This window comes from Simochromis diagramma, unplaced genomic scaffold (assembly GCF_900408965.1).
Source record: "Simochromis diagramma unplaced genomic scaffold, fSimDia1.1 OVJJ01000585.1, whole genome shotgun sequence".
NCBI lineage: Eukaryota > Metazoa > Chordata > Actinopteri > Cichliformes > Cichlidae > Simochromis > Simochromis diagramma.
This window is the reverse complement of record NW_024387398.1, coordinates 1,358,034-1,382,497: the sequence shown is the minus strand read 5'-3', so window position 1 is coordinate 1,382,497 and position 24,464 is coordinate 1,358,034. Positions and strand designations below refer to the sequence as shown.

Genomic DNA, 24,464 nt, shown 5'->3' with positions numbered 1-24,464 from the left:
TCACCTTCACTAAAGCCCACTAAACATCTATAATTAGGTAAGACAGCTGGGATCTACTTTCATGATGAGCCTCTTGAGGTTGTGGTGATCAAGTTTATCTTTCTGAAATACATAATAGAGCGTCACAATATTTTCATATTTTGAGATGCACTGCTGCAGGATTAGCACACGAGTGCCCAGAGGAAACACATCCCAAGTATTGAGCTGACCACGAGGTTCAAAACCATCAGTGTGCCCATTGCACAGCGTCAGGTGTCAATGCAGCTGCATAGCAATGAAATGCTGTGTCTTCTAATGATGCTGCTTAAGGACAACCCCAGCAGATTATCAGCTGAGTAATTCTATTGGACTTTTTTAAGCCCTTTAAAAGACACATGTAAAGTTGGCAGCTTGGTGTTTGGTGGTGGGAGCATCGTCTTCATCCAAGAGGACCTTCACATTCTCACAGATGTGGAAACCAGAAGCTTTTCCCAGGTTTGAGCAAAATGTAAGCTTTTTATTTGAGACATTGGGCAGTACAGGATATTTTATACAGACAGGAGCATTCTTAGAACTTTAACTGCAGTAAATCATGACGTGATTCATGTAGAAAACAAATGTGTAACATTTTCTCAGTCTTGGTCTTAAACACTACAGCTATCCTCGTATGTATTTTTTTTAAATAGTGCACTGACTGTTTTGGTGTGATTTACATCTACCATCTCTTCACCAGAGACCCTACTGAACAATGTGAACAATGACAACGAGTGAGGCATCTTTTACACACCCGAAAGCACATTACAAGCAACATCATTCATTTAAACATGTTCCCTGTTAGCTTCCTGCTGTGCTCATGAGCACCACATGCTGTGTAACACCAGTCCACGTGGCTGCTGTGTCTTTGCAGGGCTCTTGTTCAACTTGTTCTGTAGTGGACCAGGGAAGGAATTCTGTACACGGTTCTGAAGAGCCCATGAGATAACGCGGCTGGTTTATGGCTAAACAAGCAGGAAGCGGCTAAGCCTCAGTTCTCCTCTGGATCTCACTGATAAGATCTGCTCTGGATATATCGACCTGTGCACAAACAGCAGAGGGGGGGGGGGGGCAGCAAGATAACGTGACGTGTGTGTGAGCATTTCTTTATGTGTGTAATTACAATGACTTGGTGTGCGTGCATCATACCTCCTCTCTGGTTGCCACTACACGCAGCTTCACCACTCCATCCTTCAGCTCCTGTTCTCCCAGTATAGCCACGAGGGGGATTCCTGCTTCCTCACAGTACTGCAGCTGACTCAGCAGTTTGGGGTTCTTTTTGTACATCACCTCAGCCTGCGCGCGCACACACACACACACACACACACACACACACACACACACACACACACACACACACACACACACACACACACACACGCTCTTTACTGTTCCGATGTCATCTCACCAGTACACATACAGTGGTGTGTTTGCCTCCTTCATGAGTTTGATTTTTTCCTGTTTGTCACAGTTAAATGTTTCAGATCATCAAACGAATTTAAATATTAGACAAAGATGACATAAGTAAACACAAAATGCAGTTTGTAATATTTTTGTCTAACATTAAATTTGTTAGATGATCTGAAACATTCAAGTGTGACAAACATACAGTAAATCAGGTAGGGGGCTAACACTTTTTCACACCACCATAGTCGATCGCTGGTCAATAGACAACACTGACATGTGCTGTAATGCTAATGACTGGGCTGTCTTACCTGTCTGTGAAAGTTGCCCTTAAAATTGTTGATTTATGTGTTGTGTTTATTTATTCATTGTCAGTCTTAAAAAGCTTCCACCAGTTGTTAATAATTCTTGATTGCATACTTTAAAAAATATTAGTCTGTGGGGATGGAGAGCAGCTGGCCTGCTCATTAAGACAGGCTTGAACATAATGATTCCATCATAATTATAGAATCCCTGAACAGTACGACTACAGTATCTGGTCTTTAAGTGATGACATATCAACCCTGCTTCAGTCTTTATTAAGGCTGTTGTGTTTTTAACATGTTTTGTATCTTTCAGTGGTTCCCAAACTTTTTTTGCTGGGCCCCCCTTTGTTTTACAAGAAAAATGTTCACGCCCCCCCGCGCACACACACACACATGCACGCATCCTCCAACCACACACGCCCATATTTTGCTTCATTGCAGTTTATTTCACACCTCAAACATTTAGTAAACAATTAAGCAAATACAAGTAACCTGCAATAACTTACAGGTAATAAGAAAATAAACTACTAACACCTACACGGGTATTTTTGAACACGCAGCTGTTTTGTCCACGTAAACGGCGTGAGATTTTTTAAATTTTTTTAAAACCCCTTTTTTGCGTTTACGTGTGGACGAGGGATACAGAGTTCGTCACGCAACGTCAAAGGTATGTGCCTTTTTTCACGTCACACTGTGGCCACGTTATTGTTTACATGAGATGAATTGCAGAATGGCAGACAGAGACGAAATACTGTTAATCTGACTGTCTGCAGGTTTTACACGCAGTTACTGTCCCTCCATTTACAAAGGCAGAGGCGTCACGGTGTGATTATTTTACGTGTAGTTGTGTTTTCCTGTGTAATAATATTCAACATCAATGCATTTTTCAAAAAATGCCTCTCTGTGCAAAATGGGTTCAAAAACATAAACAGCTGTGGGATCCTGTTTGTTTGAACCGAGGGAACAAATCGTGGCAGGATCAGCCTGATGTTATTTGTATCCCGCTGTAACTTTACTGTATAAAGAGCAAACATCTCCAACATGTCAGGAGTAGTTAGTCATTACAACAAGTGTTTGTGAACTAAAGATCAAGAATGTGGGATCCTGTTTGTCCGTGATCTAAACAGCCCAGCGCTGCTCCCGACGCAGGGAAAACCAATCCTGCAGGGAGACCTACCTCAGCACCTGTGCAGGTGAAACCAAAGGGAAGATTTGCTTCACCATATTTTCTAGTCTTTGGCTTGGAAGGAAGTTGGTTTGGAAACATATTCAGCGATGCTTCATCTCCTGCTTTGCGTTTGTGTAGGCGCCCCATCAAACACCTGTCCATGATGCTAGCAGTGTCCAAGTGTTCTTTTTTTCTTTTCATACTGCGCCTCCCCCGCAATGGCTCTGCCGCCCCCCCCACACACACACACACTTTGGGAACCTGTGGTTTATGTTACGCTAACATAGCTGTGTTGCTAGCGATCACGTAGCACATCATTATATACCAGCTAGCCCAACCTCAGTAACCCTACAAACATCACTGCTGTTTAGTTTCCTGTCTTCATTTATGTTGGAAGTGACAGCAGAGCTGTACGTTTGAACTGTTTCAGAAATCTCTCAGTCAGAACATGCTACAACATGTCTAGGTGCAAACTAGTGAGCTAACTTCCTGCTAACTTTATTTTATTTTAACTTATTCTGTGTATCATTTCTGGCATGTCCAGTGTACAGCACTTGGTGTTCAGCTGGGAGTTGTTCTGAAAGTGCTATATAAATAAATTGTTTGCTTGCTAACTTCTAACTCCGTTAAATGTAATAACTTCTGTTTTCATGGATGCCCAGATGTTAAACTTAATTGTTACACCTGGTAAAGCAGCAACACTGATGATTTTATTAAAGATGAATTTAAACAGTTTTTAACTCTCAGTGATGCCACAGTGTTCGTTTGACTTTGGGAGCTGAAGCAGAGTTTGGACACAGAAACGGCTGATGAAGTCAGACTTAAAGACTGGATAAAGCAGCCACACTGCTCCCCCTGGTGGATACACAAGGTACCCAATCTCTTAGGTGGGGTTGTTGACAGATCTCCCCCCTGATCTGTCCTGACACCCCCCTGCCACACACCTACCTTGATGCCAGCATTCCAGAGCTCAGAGATGAGTTGCAGTCTCTCCTCCAGCAGGTTCTTCTGAGCAGATGCCACCATGATCTGAACTTCTGTGGTGCGCACCTTCTCCGGTGAGGCCTGAACAATAAAACAATGTCACTGTTGAACTTGTGCATCATTCTCAGAACAGTAAAGCTGCTCCAGCTTAAATTTTATTTCACAGATATCAGGCGAGACATTACCTCAGCCTTCTGCTCCATGATGGAGAAGATCCTTTCGATACCTATGCTGACACCCACACAGGGGACTCTCCTCCCCTTGGGGTCGAACATGCCCACCAGGCCATCGTATCGGCCCCCTCCCGCCACGCTGCCCACGCTCACACTCTCTTCTGCATTGGCGCCGTTTTGAGCTTCATTAGCGGCTGAGACTGCGCTTGCCTGAGTCAGCACGGCTTCATAGATCACTCCAGTGTAATAGTCCAGACCCCGGGCCAGACTAAGGTCAAACACCACCTAGAGAAGGCAGAATATCAAAGTCCGTATCCAGGCAGGGAAGAATGAAGAACGGAAAAACAAACAAAAACAACAGAGAGACGAAACAAAAGCCCCTTTTCCATTTACCTGCTCGGATTCACTTGCCAAGGTTCACTCAACTCGGATCGACTGGTTTTCACTTACAATCGAGTACCACGTAAAGTGCGTGATTGTTGCTATAGCAACATGGCCGAGCATACCGTGACATAATTAGTATGCTAATGGTACCAGGTACCATGACCTAATGGAAAACCCTGAAAACCAGTAAGGGTGTGCTAGTTTTTCACAGGGTTGCATGACCAGTATAAAACCTTTTTTGTCCACATGGAAACCAGATCATTGCTATAGAGCACTCATACTGGAATCCTATACCAGAGAAATCCAAGATCAGTTTCTCACCTTGTCTGTGACATGGAAGAGCTGTAGGTACTTGAAGAGCAGTTTGATGTCTGAGAGGCCAGCGCAGGCCTGCTTACTCTGAGACATTTTATGGTCCTGAAGGAGGCGCTCAGCCAGGTCCATTCCACCTGCATTACATCCAGCACACAGTGAGTCTGTGTGTTGCACAAGCGATTCCCTTGGCATGCTCTATTTCATCATTGTGGTGGTACAAGATAAAATGTTTAATGTTGTGTTTCTGAGTCTGTGGGAGTGCAGCATAAGCCTGGACCACATTTTATTTGATGCTGAAGAAAAAGAGCTAAAAAATGCCTCCGCTGAACAGCTGACAGTTCAGGTCATGCTGATTGTTCTACAGACATCAGCTGTGTGGATGTTGGGTACAGTCTCACCCTGCATGCTGACGTACTCCCCAATCTGGTCGGCAGCCTCCTCTGACAGGCCCTTCTCATTCACCATCTCTTTCTTCACGTCCTCCCAGGACATCTAGAGGAGGACACGGGTAAGGATTTCAATTCAACTTTATTTATATAGCACCAAACCACAACAACACGGTGCTTTATACTGTAACATAAAGACCCAACAATAATGCAGAAAAAAACCAACATGAAGATGACCCTGTGTGAGCACTTGGTGACAGAAGAAGGAAAAACTCCCTTTTAACCAGGCTCAGGTAGTCCATCTCTCAGGTAGTCCATCTCTCAGGTAGTCCATCTCCTGTGACCGGTTGTGTGTTTGACTAATGACTAATGTCAGAGTGGTGCATAAACACACGGTGAGTAAAAAGAGGTGAGAGATGGAGAAACGCTCAGCAGCCTTGTAACGAATGACCGTGAGCAGCAGGGCTGCAATCATTGCAGGCATAGACGGGACTACAGCACAGTCCAAGCTTGTTATATTTACCAACATAACATGGCAGCTCTGTGGAGCACTAGTGGCGTTATACCCATCTGCTGATAAGCCACACCCTCATCATAACCTGCCAAGCACCGAAGCACTGAGCCTTGTATTTAAAGACGGTTCAACACAGAGCTCTTTGGTGACATCTGGTGCCAAAAATATGACGAGCAGCTTGAATCTACAACTTGAAGTGAAGTGCTGCATTATGATTGGCCACTCAGAGCTGAAACGACAGCTTCTGTTTAACATGATAATGTGACAGTTCAGTCTGACATCGGGCTGATGTGGTGCTTTTTACCTTCCTCATGTAAACATGCACCATGGTGTGTTCTCCCTCTGCTTGGGACTTCTTGATGTTTTGTATTAATTAAAAAAACAAACACTATATATTAAGTACAACACAATGTTATAATAGGTTGGGAGTATGCTTGTGCAGTGAAGTCCCTGCCTCCATGTGATACGTTTAGATATACTGCAGCTGTGTTTTCTTACAAATTATAACTCTCATTATGTCGCACACTAGTTCGCTATCTGTCGCAAAAAAAATCACCAATGATTCAATTCGTTATGTCTGTGAAGGTTCTCAGTCATCCAGGTCATCGTAGTCAAAGGAGCTTGAAAAGAAAAGCGTCTGGACTTCTTTAAGTTGCTTGAAGACGTTTCACCTCTCACCCGAGAAGCTTCTTCCGTTCTAAGGTCAAATGGTGGAGAGTCCCAGATATAAACCTAGTGGGAGTTTCCCCCCACAGAGGGACAAAAGGACCCCCTGATGATCCTCTAATCGCCTGAGCCAAGGTGTGAAACTGGGTGTGGGTCCCAATCAGCCAGAGTTTCGGGTGAGTTCATTGTGAAACCTGGCCCCACCTTATCATGTGATTTCCTGAGGTCAGATGGCCCAGGATGTGAGTGGGCGTTAAGGCGTCTGGGGAGGGATCTCAAAACTGGATTATAGATGGCAGACAGTTGGTGTCGTAAACCCCGCCTCTGTGCAAAGATGGTCGCTCACAGTGGACATAGATGCTTCTTTCACTCCTCTTTCAAACCATCTGTCCTCTCTGTCCAAAATGTGAACATTGGCATCCTCAAAAGAGTGACCTTTATCCTTAAGATGCAGATGGACTGCTGAGTCTTGTCCTGTGGAGGTGGCTCTTCTGTGTTGTGCCATGCGCTTGTGAAGTGGCTGTTTGGTCTCTCCGATGTAGAGGTCTGAGCATTCCTCGCTGCACTGTACAGCAAACACCACATTGTTAAGTCTGTGTTTTGGCGTTTTGTCTTTCGGGTGAACCAGTTTTTGTCTGAGCGTGTTGCTGGGTCTGAAATGCACCGGGATGTCATGCTTGGAGAAAACTCTCCTGAGTTTCTCTGATACACCGGCTACATAGGGGATGACAATGTTGTTGCATCTGTCCTTCTTATCCTCCCTTCAATTCGTTATTAACCACTGAATCGGGGGTTTGACAAATGAAGCTTCAGATGTCATCAATCACGTGACTCTTTTCAGACGACCCACGCCTCGGCACAGGGCTTCTGAAGCAGTGTGTTCGTTTTTTGGGCACGCACTGGAGCTTCAGCTTCAGACGGGACATCACTGCTACTTGTACTTAAAATCAGCACCCATAGTTCAAAATAATTGCACAAATGCAAACACACTTATCTAAACCGTGATAATCAATGACATTTCTGTGAATGGGTGGATGACTGGATGTGTAAAGCGCTATACAAATACAGGCCATTTACCATTTGTGGCTAATATCTCTTCATCTTACAGCATCTATTTCATCATACACTGAGGAGCTGCTCAAGTGCATGGAAGACAGGATTATAAATCATTAAAATGCTCTAATCAATAAATATTTGAGTTCTTGGTAAATAAATGGTAAATGGACCGGTTCTTATATAGCACTATTCTACTGACTGAGCACTCAAAGGGCTTTAAAGTGGCTGAAGAAGAATCTTTCTTGATGTGCAAATGTTTTCCTAAGTGAAGCTAGATGGTTGCAAAGACGTCTGTCAAGAACATCCTAAGAATATAATCCACCCACTGTTATCATCTTCAATGCCCTGTACCAACACAGAGCAGAGCAGCTACCTGAACGCTGCTCCAACAGAAGTCGTACGCAGTGAGGAAGTGAAATTATTAACAAGATGATCTTGTTAATAATTTCACCTCCTCACTATGTACGACTCTGGATACTGTAGCTCCTGTGAAAACTAAGGTCTCTAATCAGAAGTACCTGACTCCGTGGTATAATTCTCAAACACGTACCCTAAAGCAGATGACTCGTAATCTGGAGAGGAAATGGCGTGTCACAAATTTAGAGGATCATCATTTAGCCTGGAGAAATAGTTTGCTGCTTTATAAGAAAGCCCTCCGCAAAGCCAGAACATCTTACTATTCATCACTGATTGAAGAAAATAAGAACAACCCCAGGTTTCTCTTCAGCTCTGTAGCCAGGCTGACAAACAGTCAGAGCTCTGTTGAGCCAACCATCCCTTTAACGTTAACTAGTAATGACTTCATGAACTTCTTCACAAATAAAATTTTTATCATTAGAGAAAAAATTACCAGTAATCATCCCACAGATGTAATATTATCTACAGCTACTCTTAGTACCATTGATGTTAAGTTAGACTCTTTTTCTCCAATTGATCTTTCTGAGTTAACTTCAATAATTACTTCCTGCAAACCATCAACGTGTCTTTTAGACCCCATTCCTACAAAACTGCTCAAAGAAGTCCTGCCATTAATTAATTCTTCGATCTTAAATATGATCAACCTATCTCTAATAATCGGCTATGTACCACAGGCCTTCAAGCTGGCTGTAGTTAAACCTTTACTCAAAAAGCATCTCTAGACCCAGCAGTCTTAGCTAATTATAGGCCAATCTCCAACCTTCCTTTCATATCAAACATCCTTGAAAGAGTAGTTGTCAAACAGCTAACAGATCATCTGCAGAGGAATGGTTTATTTGAAGAGTTTCAGTCAGGTTTCAGAGCTCATCACAGCACAGAAACAGCTTTAGTGAAGGTTACAAATGATCTTCTTATGGCCTCTGACAGTGGACTCATCTCTGTGCTTGTCCTGCTAGACCTCAGTGCAGCGTTCGATACTGTCGACCATAATATCCTATTAGAGCGATTAGAACATGCTGTAGGTATTACAGGTACTGCGCTGCAGTGGTTTGTATCATATCTATCTAATAGACTCCAGTTTGTACATGTAAATGGAGAGTCCTCTTCACACACCGAGGTTCATCCATCCTGATCCAGTCCAATCCTGTTTTGTAAGTGATTTCCGATCTGGACCTACTCTTCTGAGCCTGTGGTACATCTGAGGCGGATCTGATCCAGAGTCACATCTGATTAATCTCACTTCTTATTTCTTGTTGAGCAGCTGCACATAACATTTTCGTGCAAATGGCATCAACATAGCAGCTCTCCAAGGAGACGCTTACAGTGCTGTTAGATTACATCAGAGGTGTCACAAATAAAAATGCCATTCCTTTTTACCTCCACAATACTGGTTTCTGAATATTGACAACTGACAACATTCTCATAAGTACGAGGGTCAGGAGAACTGAGTATAGTGATTAGAAGAGTTGGATGTTCACTGCAGTAAGCCTCAGTACCTTGTCCAGTTTATCCACCGTTGAACAGATGGTTCGGAACTTGTCATCTGGAACGCCACACACCGCAAACATTCCATCAAGGATGCGTCGGTCGTTCACCTGCATGTAGAAGATGTGGTTAGAGATACTCACTCACCACGGCAGCACTCAGCTCAACTAAGTGACAAACCTTAATACGAAAGTCTCCGAGGTCCAGCTCGTTGAGGATCTCATGTACAATCTTTAGACACTCAGCATCTGGGATCATGGCGTCGTATTGCCCTGCTATGTCAAAATCCTGAAACGCAAACACAAACACACATGTTAACCTTGTCACTTCTAAGTCAGTCATCAGTGGTGACGAGCAGCAGATGTCAGTGTAAACTGAAATAGTCAATAGATAAAATAAATACATAAAAATGTATTGTGCAAAGTGTTGCATCATCTACAAAGACTGTACGACAGCTTTGATGCTCTGGCGTCATATGTCAGCAGGGTGACCTGGAAGGTGAGATTTAATACAGAGATCTGGAAGGAGCCAGTGCTGAGGATGATGCAGGAGGAAGAGATGTTGTGGATTTTGCTGGTTAAGAAGTCCAGGACCAAATTGTAGAGGAGGAAGCTCAGGTTGAGACTTTTTGCACCCGAGTCTGAGCCAGGAACAATCTGTAAAAACGTTTTTTCCTGTAGCCCACAGTGACATTGATGGAATCCTTTATGTGGGCCTCGACGACCCTTCTGAAGCACTCCATGGCGATCAGGGAAAGGAGTGTGGACAGCATTTAACAGTCACATTTTTTTTATTGCATCAGAGCAGTGACCGTTTACCAAAGTACACCAACCACCTGCTACTCCTCAACAATAGTTTTCCACATCTGTAGCCTCGGGTAGCTAGCTGTAGCCTCGGGTAGCTAGCTGTTACTACCCGATCCATACCGGAAACCCGATCGGTACCCCGCATGCGCGAAAGGTGTCTACTTCCGGTTGAAGCGTTTTACGATAGTTACGGGTCAGAGTATCTGTTAAGATGTTAAGAATAATAAGTATCTCTTAAAATGTTTCCAATAATGAAACATTTCAATATAATGTAGACGAAAATGAAAATAAGTTACGGATAAGTTACGGATAGTTACGGATCAGGACTCTCCGATCCGTACCGCGCATGTGCAGGGGTTTTCGTCTTCTTCTCTTCGTTTAATGGCAGTTTACTCCCCAGTGTATGAGGATACCGCCACCTGCTGACTGAGCGAATGAACCCTATTGTAAACTCAATTAGCGTCATTACAAACGTGTGTTAAATTTGATTTAGTGACAGTCGAGTGTGTTTATGCTTGTCTGTGTGGAGAGGATTGTTGGAGTAGTGATGATGATGTCCGCTATCACTGTCAATTGTCAGTAAACACTTCATCTGGCTGCTGAATCTTCACGTGACATATTATAAAGTCTGTATTATTAACTCTGTAATTAGGCGCCATTCTTCTTATTTTACGGCGCTGTTGTTCAATCGGGGAACGCTCTCTGTTGAGGAGAAAAGCGTGAATTTGTTTGTATACGGATTATCCATTGTTTAAATGTCCTGGTAGTCGAAAAGGAGGCAGAGCTGCTGAGAAATGCTAGGAGCTAACTGGGCGCTAACCGTATCATTCAAATGTATTGAATGTCGCAATGTTGGCAAAGAGAGGAAGTGACGTAAGATTTGCGCATGCGTGGTACCGATCGGGTTTCCGGTACGGATCGGGTAGTGACACTAGCTGTAGCCTCGGGTAGCTAGCTGTAGCCTCGGGTAGCTAGTGGACTTTGAATCCTAGCAGTGAAAGGTAGTGCTACTTTTCTGGAGGTTTTGCTGCATATTGGGCAGTTTCTACATTAAGCGCTGTTGCTAATGAGTGTTGAACGCGTGAATGCTTCCTGTTGGTGATGCTGGCAGTGCCTTATTAGTAGTAGTTGTGTTGCTACGATGCTTTGGAGTAAAAGCATTGCTACCAAACACCCGGACTACCTACAGGACTGTATTGCTACTGCTTGTGAGCTACTATACACTGGCATGTAGGGAACAGAGCGTTCTGCACTAAAATTCATGGACAGTGTCAGTTTAGCACAAACAGCAGGGCTGTCAACGGCTTCTGCTTGAATCAAGATTATATAGGGGACCCCTCGCCCCTCCTCACATAGGCATCACTGAGCCAGCCTATAGGGGGGCTGTGATATTTGACCTTCTGATGAGGTGACAGAGTAGATATTCCCATAGTGAGACAAAATTAATGCTATGAAAAAGAACTCAGTCCATGCCATCTGCAGTTGACTTACACACTGATAAAACTCTCTGTAACGTCCCCGGGTCATGGCTGGGTTGTCACGACGATAGACCTTAGCAATGTGATAACGCTTGATGTTGGTTATCTTGTTCATGGCCAGGTAGCGGGCAAATGGTACCTGAAAGAGGGCGGGTCAAGAATAACAACACCACAGTGTAACAATGTATTGCTACTTTCATGACAATGTAACCTTTTCACAAGCTGCACTTGGTTAATAAGAAGCCCCGTTCATTTAACTGCGTATTCTGACTCTGTTGAATGCTCAGTCTAAAGTACCACCACTCTTTTAATCCTTTCTAACATTTTTGTGGAAATGCATGAATGAGAACAGTACAGTTGGCTGTGTCTATTTAAAGGATACAGTGAGGTCATATCTGAGGGACAGCAGCTCTCCTCCTTGGTCTTTGAGATCGTAGATGAGCTTGGAATCTTCTCCATATTTCCCCGTCAATGTTTCCTGTGCAAACAGACAAATAGGTCACCTCCGTGCAATGTGTTCCACATTCCTGCAAATCAATTGCGTGCTGTGTGGTCAAATGTTTGTGAATGTTGAAGGTATTTCACCTCCTTGTGATCAGTGTGTCAAAAATAATGTCTCACAAAGAATATGTGATATATAATTCTCATAATTAACATTTAACAATATAAACCTACAGGCTACACACCAACACAAATCCTAGCTAACAACAGGTATAAACACAAAGTCAACAGCACAAAGCTTTAAAGCAATCGAGGAACTTGACTTCCGGTTGCGCCGCAAGATGGCGGCCGAGAGCTCCCAGTCATCTCAGCAAAAATGTTATTGTTTATTTTGTACTGCTTTCTATTTCTGTGCGCACAGCGCGATCATATACTCGGTATGACAGACAAACGCTTTTGGAGCCATGTTCGTCAGCCAGTTCGGACTTTACAGCAGGTTTCGACACAGTGGATGCCTTGGATCCTTCGTTTACTTGCGCGACGCCGTGGGAAAACAAAGAGAGGGAAACGCGCCAGAGTTTTGAGCCGATCCCGACAGAGAAACGGCAAGCCAACTCTGCCCAGCATCCTGCTCGCAAATCTCCAGTCTCTGGACAACAAACTTGACGAGCCGCCTGCACGGATTAAACACCCAAAAGACATCAGGAACTGCTGCGTTCTGGCCTTCACGAAGACATGGCTGGAGCCCAGCGTCCCCGACCGCACCGTCACGCCGAATGGATTCACTGTTTACCGGGGAGACCGAACGAAGGACTCAGGCAAGAAAAGGGGAGGAGGGGTGTGCTTTATGGTTAACTCTTTGTGGGATAGAGATGTGTGTATCTTAAAAACTTACTGCTCTCAGAGCCTCGAGCTACTGACCATTAAAGTCAGGCCTTTTTACCTCCCGAGGGAGTTCAGCTCAGTTCTCCTCTCAGCTGTTTACATTCCCCAACACGCTGATAAAGCTTCGGCTGTGGACGAACTGTATGACATCATTATTGGACTTGAGAATTAAAATCCCGAAGCTGCCTTTATTGAGCTGGGAGACCCAGCTTTTGGTAAGGCAGACCATTGTTCCATACTGCTGCTGCCTGCATACAGACAAAGGCTGAAACAGGTAAAACCAGCGTCCAGGGTCATCTACAAATGGGACAGTGAGGCTGAGGAGGTCCTGCAGGACTGCTTTGAGACAATTGACTGGCAGATATTTGTGGATGCAGCTGATGGCAACATCAATGAACTCACAGACTCTGTCATTGGATATATTGGAAAATGCATGGACGATACCATCACTAAAACCACCGTCCGCATATATCCAAATTCCGGGGAATTTGGACGAGAAGTTGTTAAGCTGCAGACGAGCTTAACAACTTCTATGCTCGTTTTGATGCAGATAATAGAGCAGATCCTCTACCCTCATGAGGACAGTGAGGCTGTAACTAACTCTCAAAACAGAAGCTGTAAGATGGTCTTTCAAAAGGGTCAATCCTCACAAAGCTCCGGGACTGGACGGCATCCCAGGCCGGCCTCTCAGAGCGTGCGCCGACCAGCTGGCAGAGGTGTTCACCAACATCTTCAACCTCTCCCTGAGGCAGTCAGTAGTCCCCACGTCCCTCAAAACATCCACCATCATTCCCATTCCTAAGAAATCTGTGGTCTCCTGTCTGAATGAGTACAGTCCTGTTGCACTGACATCCGTCATCATGAAGTGGCTCGAGCGGCTGGTCAAAGGTCATATCTGCTCCTCCCTCCCTGACATACTGGGCCCTCTTCAGTTCTATCGGACAAACAGAGCCACAGAGGATGCCATCGCCCTGGCAATGCACACCACCCTCACTCACCTGGAAAAAGGGAATACATATGCAAGAATGCTCTTCATCGACTACAGCTCGGTAGGGCTGCCACGATTAGTCGACTAGTCACGATTACGTCGACTATCAAAATCGTCGACGACTGATTTAATAGTCGACGCGTCGTTTGAAGCTTTGTTAGATCCCAAAAGACGCAGGAATAAGTAGTAGGATTTAAGAGTGTAATAACTGACTGAAACAGAAGATGGCAGCACTGCATGTACAAGGATGCCAGCTGCCGTTAAACCCTGAAGAAGAAGAAGCTCTGTCCCAGAATTCATAGCACCGCCCTGCTTAGTTTCCAACAATGGCGGCAGCTAGTTAGTTTTAATATTATTCTTATTATTCTTTCTGGGTCACAAAATAAACGTTTAACATATTTTCAGGCGAGAATGTAGCTGTGTAAACCTCAAATATCTGCTCAGTTTATCAAGACACCACATATTTTCAAAAGCGCTCCGACGTTTTCGGAGACGTCTGTTACCCACTAGCTCGATAGCTAACCGGGGGCTAGGCTCACTAGAGCCGTGAGAACACCGGACTCCCGGCAAATCGTTTTCAAACCCCCTACCGTCTTTCGCTACTCAGGTTAAACATGATATATGAGTCACTTGGATAACTTACAAATGTTATTGTTTGGCTTTTTTCAGTGTTTTACTTGTTCCTGTGTAAATCGGTTTGGCTGAGATTAAAGTTATAGTTTTCACACAGCTGAATAAACATCAAGCAGACGGCTGATTATCAGAAGTGTGAGATGCTCCGGTGTCCTGTTATATTTTAGATAGCAAGGAGTTTATTAAACTTCACCGAAACAATCTGCAAATTTCATTAAAAATTAAACTATCATCTTGTCTTTATTTTTAGTTAGCACAGACCTTAAACACTTAAAGCTCTAAGCTAATGATAGTTATATAAGAGCAGATACATGCTGGTGCAATAAGCTGTAGGTTTTACGCTCAATGGATGATGATCTGATTAGTCAACTAATCGCAAAAATAATCGGTGACTAGTCAACTATCAAAATAATCGTTTGTGGCAGCCCTACAGCTCGGCATTTAACACCATCATCCCCTCAAAACTTGCCTCGTAGCTCGTCGACCTTGGGCTGGGAACACCGATCTGCAGATGGATTCTAAACTTCCTCACAAACAGGCCCCAGGTGGTGAGAGTTGGTAAGCACACCTCGTCATCACTCATCCTAAACACAGGAACGCCACAGGGTTGTGTGCTTAGCCCCCTCCTTTATTCTCTGTTCACACACGACTGTGTTGCTAAACACGAGTCCAACACCATCATCAAGTTTGCAGATGACACAACGATCATAGGCCTCATCACAGACAACGATGAGACGGCCTATAGAGAGGAGGTGATGGCGCTGTACGAGTGGTGTCTGGAAAATAACCTGACTCTCAACATCAGCAAAACTAGAGAGATGATAGTGGACTACCGGAAACGACCAGTCAGGGAAGACCAGCCCATCCACATCAACGGTGTCAAGGTTGAAAGGGTCAGCAGCTTCAAATTCCTTGGAGACAACATCACCGAGGACTTCTCCTGGACCCTCACACAGACACTGGTATCAGCAAAGCTCGCCAGCGACTCTACTTCCTGAGGAGGCTGAGGAAGTTTGACATGAACACGAATATCACCTCAAATTTCTACAGGTGTGCAGTCGAGAGCTTGCTGATGAGCTATATTACAGTTTGGTACGGAAGCTGCTCTGCCAGCAGCCGGAAATCACTACAGAGGGTGGTGAAGGCAGCAGAGCACATCACTGGCACGAGGCTTCCTGCCATTCAGGACATTTATCTTCAACGGTGCCTCCACAAAGCACACAGCATCATCAAGGACCACAGCCACCCAGCACATCAGCTGTTCTCCTTGTTACCATCTGGCAGACGTTACAGGAGTCTGTCTGCTCGGACTACAAGACTCAAAAACAGTTTTTACCATCAAGCCATACGACACCTCAACCACAACACTTAAACACACACAGTCCACAGGACACACTCAGAAGCTACCTGCAGCTTCACAAGTACTCTGCACAATCTGCACTGGTCACTCCACTTTATTGGTATTTATATTAGGCAGAAAATGTGCAATACTGTACTAACTGTTCAGTCTGTACTGCTGCTCATTCCTGCCACTGTGCAATATCCCCCCCGTCACATTCCTATTTAAGATTTTTTTTATTTAATCACTACTGTGTACATATATTTATATATACACATTAGGGGTGCAACGATACTCGTATCGGTATTGAACCGTTCGATACAGTGCTTTCGGTTCGGTACGCATATGTATCGAACAATACAAAATTTTTAAAATTTATTTTATCAACTTTTCTTCTGACGATGCTGTCTGTGTTGAGCACTCAGTGGATCTGCACTCGACAGTGCAGCCTAGGCGGAGTAGTCGAACGCAGATTCACTGAGCGCAGGGCAAGCTAGCAGACAGAAGTTAAGCTCTCCTTGCAACATGGCAAATTGAACCTCCCCCACCCTCATTCAGATCTGGCCTTTGGAATTATTTTGGTTTTCATGTGACGTATGACCCTGAAGGTAAGCGCGTCATGGACAAAAGTAAAACAGTATGTCGGATGTGCCACGCAATGCTCAATTACATTGGTGGGAACTACTGCGTTAGCGCAGTTAGCTCGTTAACGTGTTGTCCGTCCAGCCCCACGCACGGGGCAATCCGCGGTAGCTCGTTTATGGAGATTTCATCTCATTTCAGATTAACGCTGACAGCACTAGTGGGAACACAACGAATATGACTGCACAGTTACGCCGACAGCATCCTAGTGCAAAGACAAGTGGAAGCAGACAAAAACAACAAGCACGCATGCTACAAACTTTACCCGAGTCATTTAGACAGCCGTTAGCACATGATTCTCCTTATGGGGACCTGATATGTCTAATATGCTGCTGAGAATATAGCCCAGAAGAAGCGTATAGTAGAGCTTTTATTTTGAAAGAGACATTTCTCTGTAATAAACTCTCTTTTCCAAAGATGAGGGATTTCTCCATCAGATATTTATTTTTTATTACTTTGTTGTTTCAGCAACATTAAATTTAAAAACTGTACTTTTGAGTTAAAATATATATTTATAATTTTAATAAATGACAAATTAAAAAAGCATGAACATTTTTTTTTGTATCGAAAAAATATCGAACCGAACTGTGAATTGTGTATCGTTGCACCCCTAATATATACATATTTAGTCTGTTAACTGTTAATCTTTTTTCTTTTACTATATTTTATTAATATTTTGCTCTTAACTATTTTTTTTCTACTGTACCATTCTGCTGAGTGACTGTCTTCTGCTCGTCAAATACATGTCATTGCAATGTTGACCCTGTGCTAACTTGCATATGACAAATAAAACTGAAAACTGATTAGCACACTGTCTGTATCCGGCCTTTAAGCCTGACGTCATTAGCTGTGTCTGGGCCCAAAGTTAAACGAACACTGCGGCATCACTGAGAGTAAAACTCTTAATATCCAGTTTAACAATAGCCTTAAGTTTAACATCCAGGCATCCATGAAAACAGAATTTAATACATTTAACGGAGTTAGAAGTTAGCAGGAAGTTAGCTCGCTACTTTCCACCTAAACATGATATAGCATGTTCTGACTGAGAGATTTTTGACAAAATTCAAACGTACAGCTCTGCTGTCACTTCCAACATAAATGAAAGTAAACAGCAGTGACACTTGTAGGGTTACTGAAGTTGGGCTAGCTGGTATATAACGATGTCCTACGTGGTGGCTAGCGACACAGCTATGTTAGCATAACATAAACAGTGAAGCTGGAGGATGAAGGTTAACTTTTTTCCACTCGATAAAAGTTAACTTGAGGGTTCCCGATGGTTTTAAAAGCTGAGCTTTAAAATGAATAGCGGTAATAAAAACCGAGAGAGGCCGACAGTGATCACTGACTGTTTTTAGGGGCTTTTGAGATTAAATAGAACAAAATACAAAGTATTAAAACATGTTAAAAACACAAAAGCCTCATTAAACACAGGGTAGTTTGGGCCCGGAAGCAGGATTCATCACGTCATCACTTAAAGACCGGATAGGTGCTTGCAAAGAGCCGAAGTTGTGTTAGCGGCACAACTTCGTTATTTAGCAGTTAGCTGTTGTTTCGGTCCTGAATGCAGTTTGCACTTCACCATTGCGCTCTGGTTCTCTTGTGCAATAAAAATGAAAGTAGTCAGCTAATTGTAGCATAAGTACGAGTGGAACCGATAAGCGGGATTGAGAGTCTGGCAGACTAACAATTCCAAGGAATTGAACTACTGGGAACCGGTTTGCTAAAAGAACTAATACCCGATTCCCATTCCTATTTTTCAAGCAGCAAACTTGTTAAACTAAGTCAAACTCTACCTTTAGTTCAAAAACAGGTGTGTCGATGGTCTCGGCTCCATGTCGTTTAAAGCAGCGGATGATGGTGTTGAAGACTTTTTCTCTGATGGCCATCTGTTTGGGGTTGTAGTCTCTCGTTCCCTGACAAACACACATTGTCGATCAAATAATTCTATTGTGAGAATATGTATGCACTTGTTGTTTGTTGTCATTTTTTTGTTCAGCATCCTCTTTGTAACAGATTTGACCGTGCGGTAACCAGTAACCACTCAGCCTACCAGAGGTTGTAAATGGTCGCTGTCCTAGGCCTGGGTGACTGAATCCATGTAACTTTTTACATTAAAAAGAAATCTAACTTAGAGCCACTGGGGTTGTAACACACCATTGGAAAGCTTACCATACATACATTTTCTGGTCCTCTAGAAGAGATGTGATTGATTAAAGGATAAGCAGATCCACATAAAGCATCATGTACTTTGATGACACAATTTGGGGTAGTCTGATCCTTGCATTTTTGACTACCGACACTAAAGTTTGATTCGTTAAACCCACTCTTATGAAGGGGTTCTTTGATCTGATCTTTGGTAACAAGCTATCTAGAGCTATTATATTTTTTTTTAATTATAATGCAGCCACTTGGTGCCAATGATCTCACAGACAGGCTTCTCTGTAGCCAAAGCTATGCCTGCTTCTACTTACAACAAGCTTTTAATCAAATGGTATGTGCCCGAATATAAAGGTAGCGGGTACTTTGCCATTGAGAGCTCCTTTTATTCCACCAAGTCATGCTGAGATAGTAAGATAAGCTTTACACATGTGACATAAAGTTAAATGGTTGTGTTTGTCTTGTCCTAATACAGACGATACCAGGCCTGTGCCACAGAATATTCTGTAAATATAAAAGTGTATTTCCTTAAATACAACAATACTTTAATCTTACCTTTGGTGTTTTAAGGACAAATTGGGTTTTGCCATCATCTCCTAACTGAGCCTTTAGTTCCAGCAGTTTAGCTACCTCTTCATCAATCTGCATGAGAACACAGAACAAAATATAAAGTGTTCAGAGGTTTTATACTGTATTTAACAACTGTAGCGTGAAAAATTATGAATACATCTTGTCAAATAAACACATGGACAGCAGCCTACCTGAGCCACAGTGATCCCAGGGAAAGAGTGAAGAGATCGGACACATGTGGGAGCCCGAAAGCCCACCAGAGCGGAGCAGGCACGAACCCAGATCATGCCCAGCATGGTTATTCCACAGTGCAGGAAAATGGTATGGATTAAAAAAAAAAAAAAAGTAAAAGTAGGACCAAAAAAAAGATCAGAGTGCATCAAGAGTGCAGCATAATCCAGTGGTGTTTAATCCAGCCGCAGCAGCCAGTCAGGAGGGTTGGATTAACCAGACGGTGAAGTAGATGGTGGAGATGATGAATCGTGTGACAGGCCAAGGTCACCACAGGTCAGGCAGGAAGAACAGGAGAAAAGTGGTAAGCAACCCTATCACTAGGAGAGGGTGGGGCATGATGCATCATCACCACAGTGAGGAGAACAGAACACGAGATGCAGCAAGTCAATCACAGCAGCCCAACAGCCCCCCACCCACCCAGCAAACAAACAGTCTTTCACTAATGTGATAAAAACTGATTTAGACAACAAGCGCACAGATGCACCTCTTGAACTGTTTAAAAAAATCTATGATTCCTTTTTTTTTTTCCTGTATTTGTATGCGCTTTCCTTCACTTATTGTCCACAGCAACAAAAGGCTGGTTAACATGTCTACTGTTGCTGCTTTAACCTGTTATTGCATTTAGCAAACTCTACCTGTCAGCAAGCATTTGTAACTTAGTCTCAATAAATCTCTATGGTGTCATTTTCATAAAGCGAGTCAGAACTAACATCAAACAATTCAGATAAAAGACAGGAAATAGATGACACTGCTGTCTGAACGATTCGGCTAAGGCATCTTCTCTGAGAAATAAGAATATGATCTACGGTCCAGTCTAGAAGATTCCTGAATAACACAAAGGGGACGTTTTTAATTCATGTTGTTCTACGAGGATTTATGACGGGCTAAAACAAACACTGGCCCCTAGAAGATGTCTTGATCGTCTTAGTGTTTGCTAATAATAAACGCTTCTGCACCCTCCCATACATTTGGTATTTATTGTGGTATCAGCTACATATTCTCAGTGGTCACAGGCTCTGATAATGCCCGTGTTAACGCATGCGCGTTATTGCATCAGCTCTCCTTACACATTTCCATAACGAGAATAAGAACGTTGAAAATCCACGTTTTAAAGCCGTGAAGAAAATAAAAAGCTATATCATTGTTATCTAATTCGTTAATTCATTACATAATAGGTGCCAACATGCATGTTAACCTCCGCTAGCTAACTGGGCTGAATGAAGGAGGCCGGACCGATTAGAGCGCAGGACTTTTCCTGTAAGCTAACTCTATGGTGGAATAAAAAAACTGGCTTTTGGGAAGTGTAGTCTCCTTCTCCCTGAAACCTGAATTTAGCGGATATTGTTTTCTAAATATAAGCGCCTTCCATTTTTTCGTAAAGCCAAGTTATTGAACATAATCTATGTCAAAATGAGAACTGATTAATAATCATATTAGACAGTACTGAGTCAGATGCTAACAGCATGTATTCCAAGACCGAGAGCTAAACTGCGAGTATGAAAACCTTCTACATGTATTATATAGCTAATCTAGCTAGCAAACAACCAATCAGTTAAAATGCCGAAGCATGGCGCAGCATGCTGTAACTCACTTGTCTTAACATCATAATTAATATTAAGAGTAAATCTTAGTACGGACCTGCTCTTTGCTCGCCTTCTCTGATTTTAACTTCCGGACGACTTCCCCTTGACTTTTAATCGCTTCTTGTATCTGAGCCTTGTCTTCCATTGCTTTTTCTAAATGGTTTTAAAGCGCTACTCACTTCACCGGCTACCTACAGCACATACGGACTTGTAACTGTCAACGGAGCATAAAACGGAAGCGGAAATAAACGCAATTTCCGATTCATCATTCGCGATGTTCCCGTGTGTTTTTTATGTGTAATGTCTATACTTATATTGGTAAATAGACTTCAGTAAACAGGATTTACAAAGGGGTTATACATGAAATTTAAAGTTTCCTGCATTTCAAGTATCTTTATTACTCTGTGTTAGGGACATACATTATAACCGATCCGGTCACTTAAAATATGTTTACAGTAACTGTTGTTATATTTGTTGCCTTTTCTGCTTTCCTTTTGGTCAGATTACTCTTAAAAAAGACATTTTTAATGTCAAAGAGATCTTTAACAGCATAAAGGATATATAAAAGTCACTGCCAAAAACTAATTGCAGCTTCTACCTTGTGACAGGAATCTTGTTCGTGGCTCAAGATGACTTGATATCATTCATGAGGGATATTTTTGAAATCTTTTTCACATATTATAGACCAACAAGTTATTTATAGCTTAGTTACAATCACTTTTTGGCAAATACCAGTAATCTGTTTTTGGCAGACAGGAATTCATTAGTTGGGGACACCAAGTTCAAATCAAATCAAATCAAATCAAATCACTTTTATTGTCACATCACATGTGCAGGTACATTGGTACAGCACATGTGAGTGAAATTCTTGTGTGCGAGCTTCACAAGCAACAGAGTTGTGCAAAATACAAGAATGTAAACAAGCAAAATACAAGAATGGCTACATCTGAAACTAATAAATATATGTACAATATATAATAGTATATGCATTTCTGGATGTGTATACTAAATATTTTTCTACCTGTGTGTGTGTGTGTGTGTGTACACATATTTTCCAAATTAAATAGAGTAAACAATAAATAAAATATATAAAATTAAATATACAGAGTGAGACATGTGCAAAACAGTGGCATTACTGTACAGTATGGAGTGCATAATGTTAAAGTTCCAGTAGTGAAGCTGAGGTGTCTATGACGTGTTCAGCAGTCTGATGGCCTGGTGGAAGAAGCTGTCTCTCAGTCTGCTGGTTCGGGACCGGATGCTGCAGAACCTCCTTCCTGATGGAAGTAGTCTGAACAGTTTATGGCTGGGGTGACTGGAGTCCTTGATGATCCTCCCCGCTTTCCTCAGGCACCACTTCCTGTAGATGTCTTGGAGGGAGGGAAGCGCACCTCCAATTATCCGTTCAGAGCACCGCACTACTCGCTGGAGAGCTTTGCAGTTGTAGGCGGTGCTGTTGCCATACCAGGTGGTGATGCATCCAGTGAGGATGTTCTCAATGGCACAGTGATAGAAGGTCCTGAGGATGCGGGGGCTCATGCCGAATCTTTTCAGTCTCCTGAGAAAGAAGAGGCGCTGCTGCACCTTCTTCACTGTTTTGTTTGTGTGTACTGACCACGTAAGATCCTCAGCCAGATGTACACCAAGGAACCGGAAGCTGCTCACTCTCTCCACAGCAGCGCCGCTGATGGTGATGGGGGTGTGTACTTCTCTGCACCTCCGGAAGTCCACTATCAACTCCTTTGTCTTTGCGACGTTGAGGGTGAGATGGTTGTCTTGACACCAGTGGGTCAGGGCGCTGACGTCCTCCCTGTAAGCCGTCTCATCACCATTGGTGATAAGACCCACCACTGTAGTGTCGTCCGCAAACTTCACGATGATGTTGGAGCTGTTAGTGGCAGTGCAGTCGTAGGTGTAGAGTGAGTACAGGAGAGGGCTCAGTACACACCCCTGTGGAGCACCAGTGTTCAGTGTGATGGGGGATGAGGTGATGCTGCCCAGTCTGACCACCTGGCGTCTGTCAGACAGGAAGCTAAGGATCCAGCTGCAGAGGGAGCTGCTCAGTCCTAGATCCTGCAGTTTCCTGTCCAGCTTCGAGGGAACGATGGTATTGAATGCTGAGCTGTAATCTACAAACAGCATTCTCACATACGTGTCTCTCTTCTCCAGGTGTGACAGGGCAGTATGTAGTGTCAGGGCTATGGCATCATCAGTGGACCTGTTGTGGCGGTATGCGAACTGTAGAGGGTCCAGTGAGTCGGGTAGTGCAGAGCAGATGAAGTCCCTGACCAGCTTCTCGAAGCATTTGCTTACGATGGGGGTCAGGGCTACAGGTCGCCAGTCGTTCAATGAGGAGATGGTGGAGGATTTGGGTACAGGGACGATGGTGGCCATTTTGAAGCAGGCTGGGACTACAGACAGAGAGAGGGAAAGGTTGAAGATGTGTGTGAACACTCCAGCCAGCTGAGCCGCGCATGACTTGAGGACGCGGCCGGGAATCCCGTCCGGACCAGTAGCTTTGCATGCGTTCACCTTCCTGAAGCACTTCCGCACATCCTCCTCAGACACAGTGTGTGCACTGACGTCATCCGCGGTGCGCACACTGTCCGGTCTCATGGTGTTCGCTGTGTCGAATCTAGCGTAGAATACGTTTAGATCCTCACACAGAGAGGCCGTGGTCTGCGGTGTGCTGGTTTTCCCTCTAAAGTCTGTGATCGTGTTTAGTCCCTGCCACATACTCCGAGGGTTGTCAAACTGTTGCTCCACCCTGTCCCTGTACTCACGTTTGGCTGCTTTGATCGTCTTCCGGAGTTGGTAATTGTCACGGCTGCCGAGGCGAGCCGTGTGGAGTTAGAAGAAGGACCCAAGATGCAGGCAGTGGATGAGATGCCGGTGAGTTTATTTACACAGTGGTGAGAAGGCAAAACAGGCAAGAGGGAAGACAAAACTAAAGACCTGAACTGGGAAAGCTAAATGACAAACCTGAGATGAAACAAAAAGGGAAGAGAGGCAGAGAGACGAGCAGGACACCGAGGAACACAGACTGACGCGGAGTTACACAGACGAACCGGCAACAGGCAGGAGAACACACAGGGCTTAAATACACACACCAGTAATCAGGGGATGAGAGACAGGAGGGCAACACAGCTGGGAGAAATCAGAGCTGACGGGACAGGGGAAATGTAAACTGAACACACTCACATCAGACATGAACCTTCAGAATAAAACAGGAAACTAACAGACACAGAGAACCAGACAGGACACTAAACTTGACAGGCAGACTCATGAGCAGACACTAACACCATGGCCAGACAGAGGGAACACAGAGAAGTGGGAGCAGGCAGGCAAAGAACAGAAACCTAACAAATAGCAAAATCACAACAGAATACACACTCGGAATGAACAAAAGCATAAAGAAACACAAAACACTGAGTCCTCA

General features: G+C 43.7%; 1 protein-coding gene across 2 annotated transcripts; it reads right to left on the bottom strand.

Moving 5' to 3' along the window:
• Positions 1 to 470: 470 nt before the first annotated feature.
• Positions 471 to 21,263, bottom strand: hars (histidyl-tRNA synthetase). Of its 2 annotated transcripts, XM_040010356.1 has the most exons (14): positions 21,081 to 21,206; positions 19,400 to 19,759; positions 19,194 to 19,280; positions 18,275 to 18,394; positions 11,936 to 12,031; positions 11,567 to 11,692; positions 9,450 to 9,557; positions 9,281 to 9,379; positions 5,144 to 5,237; positions 4,752 to 4,879; positions 4,059 to 4,331; positions 3,838 to 3,954; positions 1,162 to 1,308; positions 471 to 1,053 (listed from the first exon to the last, which is right to left on the bottom strand). In XM_040010356.1, the coding sequence occupies exons 2-14, from the start codon at positions 19,586 to 19,588 to the stop codon at positions 997 to 999; spliced, it is 1,641 nt and encodes a 546-aa protein (XP_039866290.1). In that variant the 5' UTR covers positions 19,589 to 19,759; positions 21,081 to 21,206; the 3' UTR covers positions 471 to 996. The 2 variants fall into 2 exon arrangements, with proteins under 2 accessions (XP_039866290.1, XP_039866291.1); XM_040010357.1 differs by lacking the exon at positions 19,400 to 19,759 and having other exon boundaries at positions 21,081 to 21,263.
• Positions 21,264 to 24,464: the final 3,201 nt, after the last annotated feature.

Coding starts and splice junctions, on each gene's coding strand:
- hars (XM_040010356.1), bottom strand. CDS start 19,588: ATGCACTCTGATCTTTTTTTTGGTCCTACTTTTACTTTTTTTTTTTTT. Junction 12,032..18,274: donor CACCTGTTTTTGAACTAAAG/GTAGAGTTTGAC, acceptor CTGTTTGCACAG/GAAACATTGACGGGGAAATA. Junction 4,880..5,143: donor GGAGTACGTCAGCATGCAGG/GTGAGACTGTAC, acceptor GATGTAATGCAG/GTGGAATGGACCTGGCTGAG.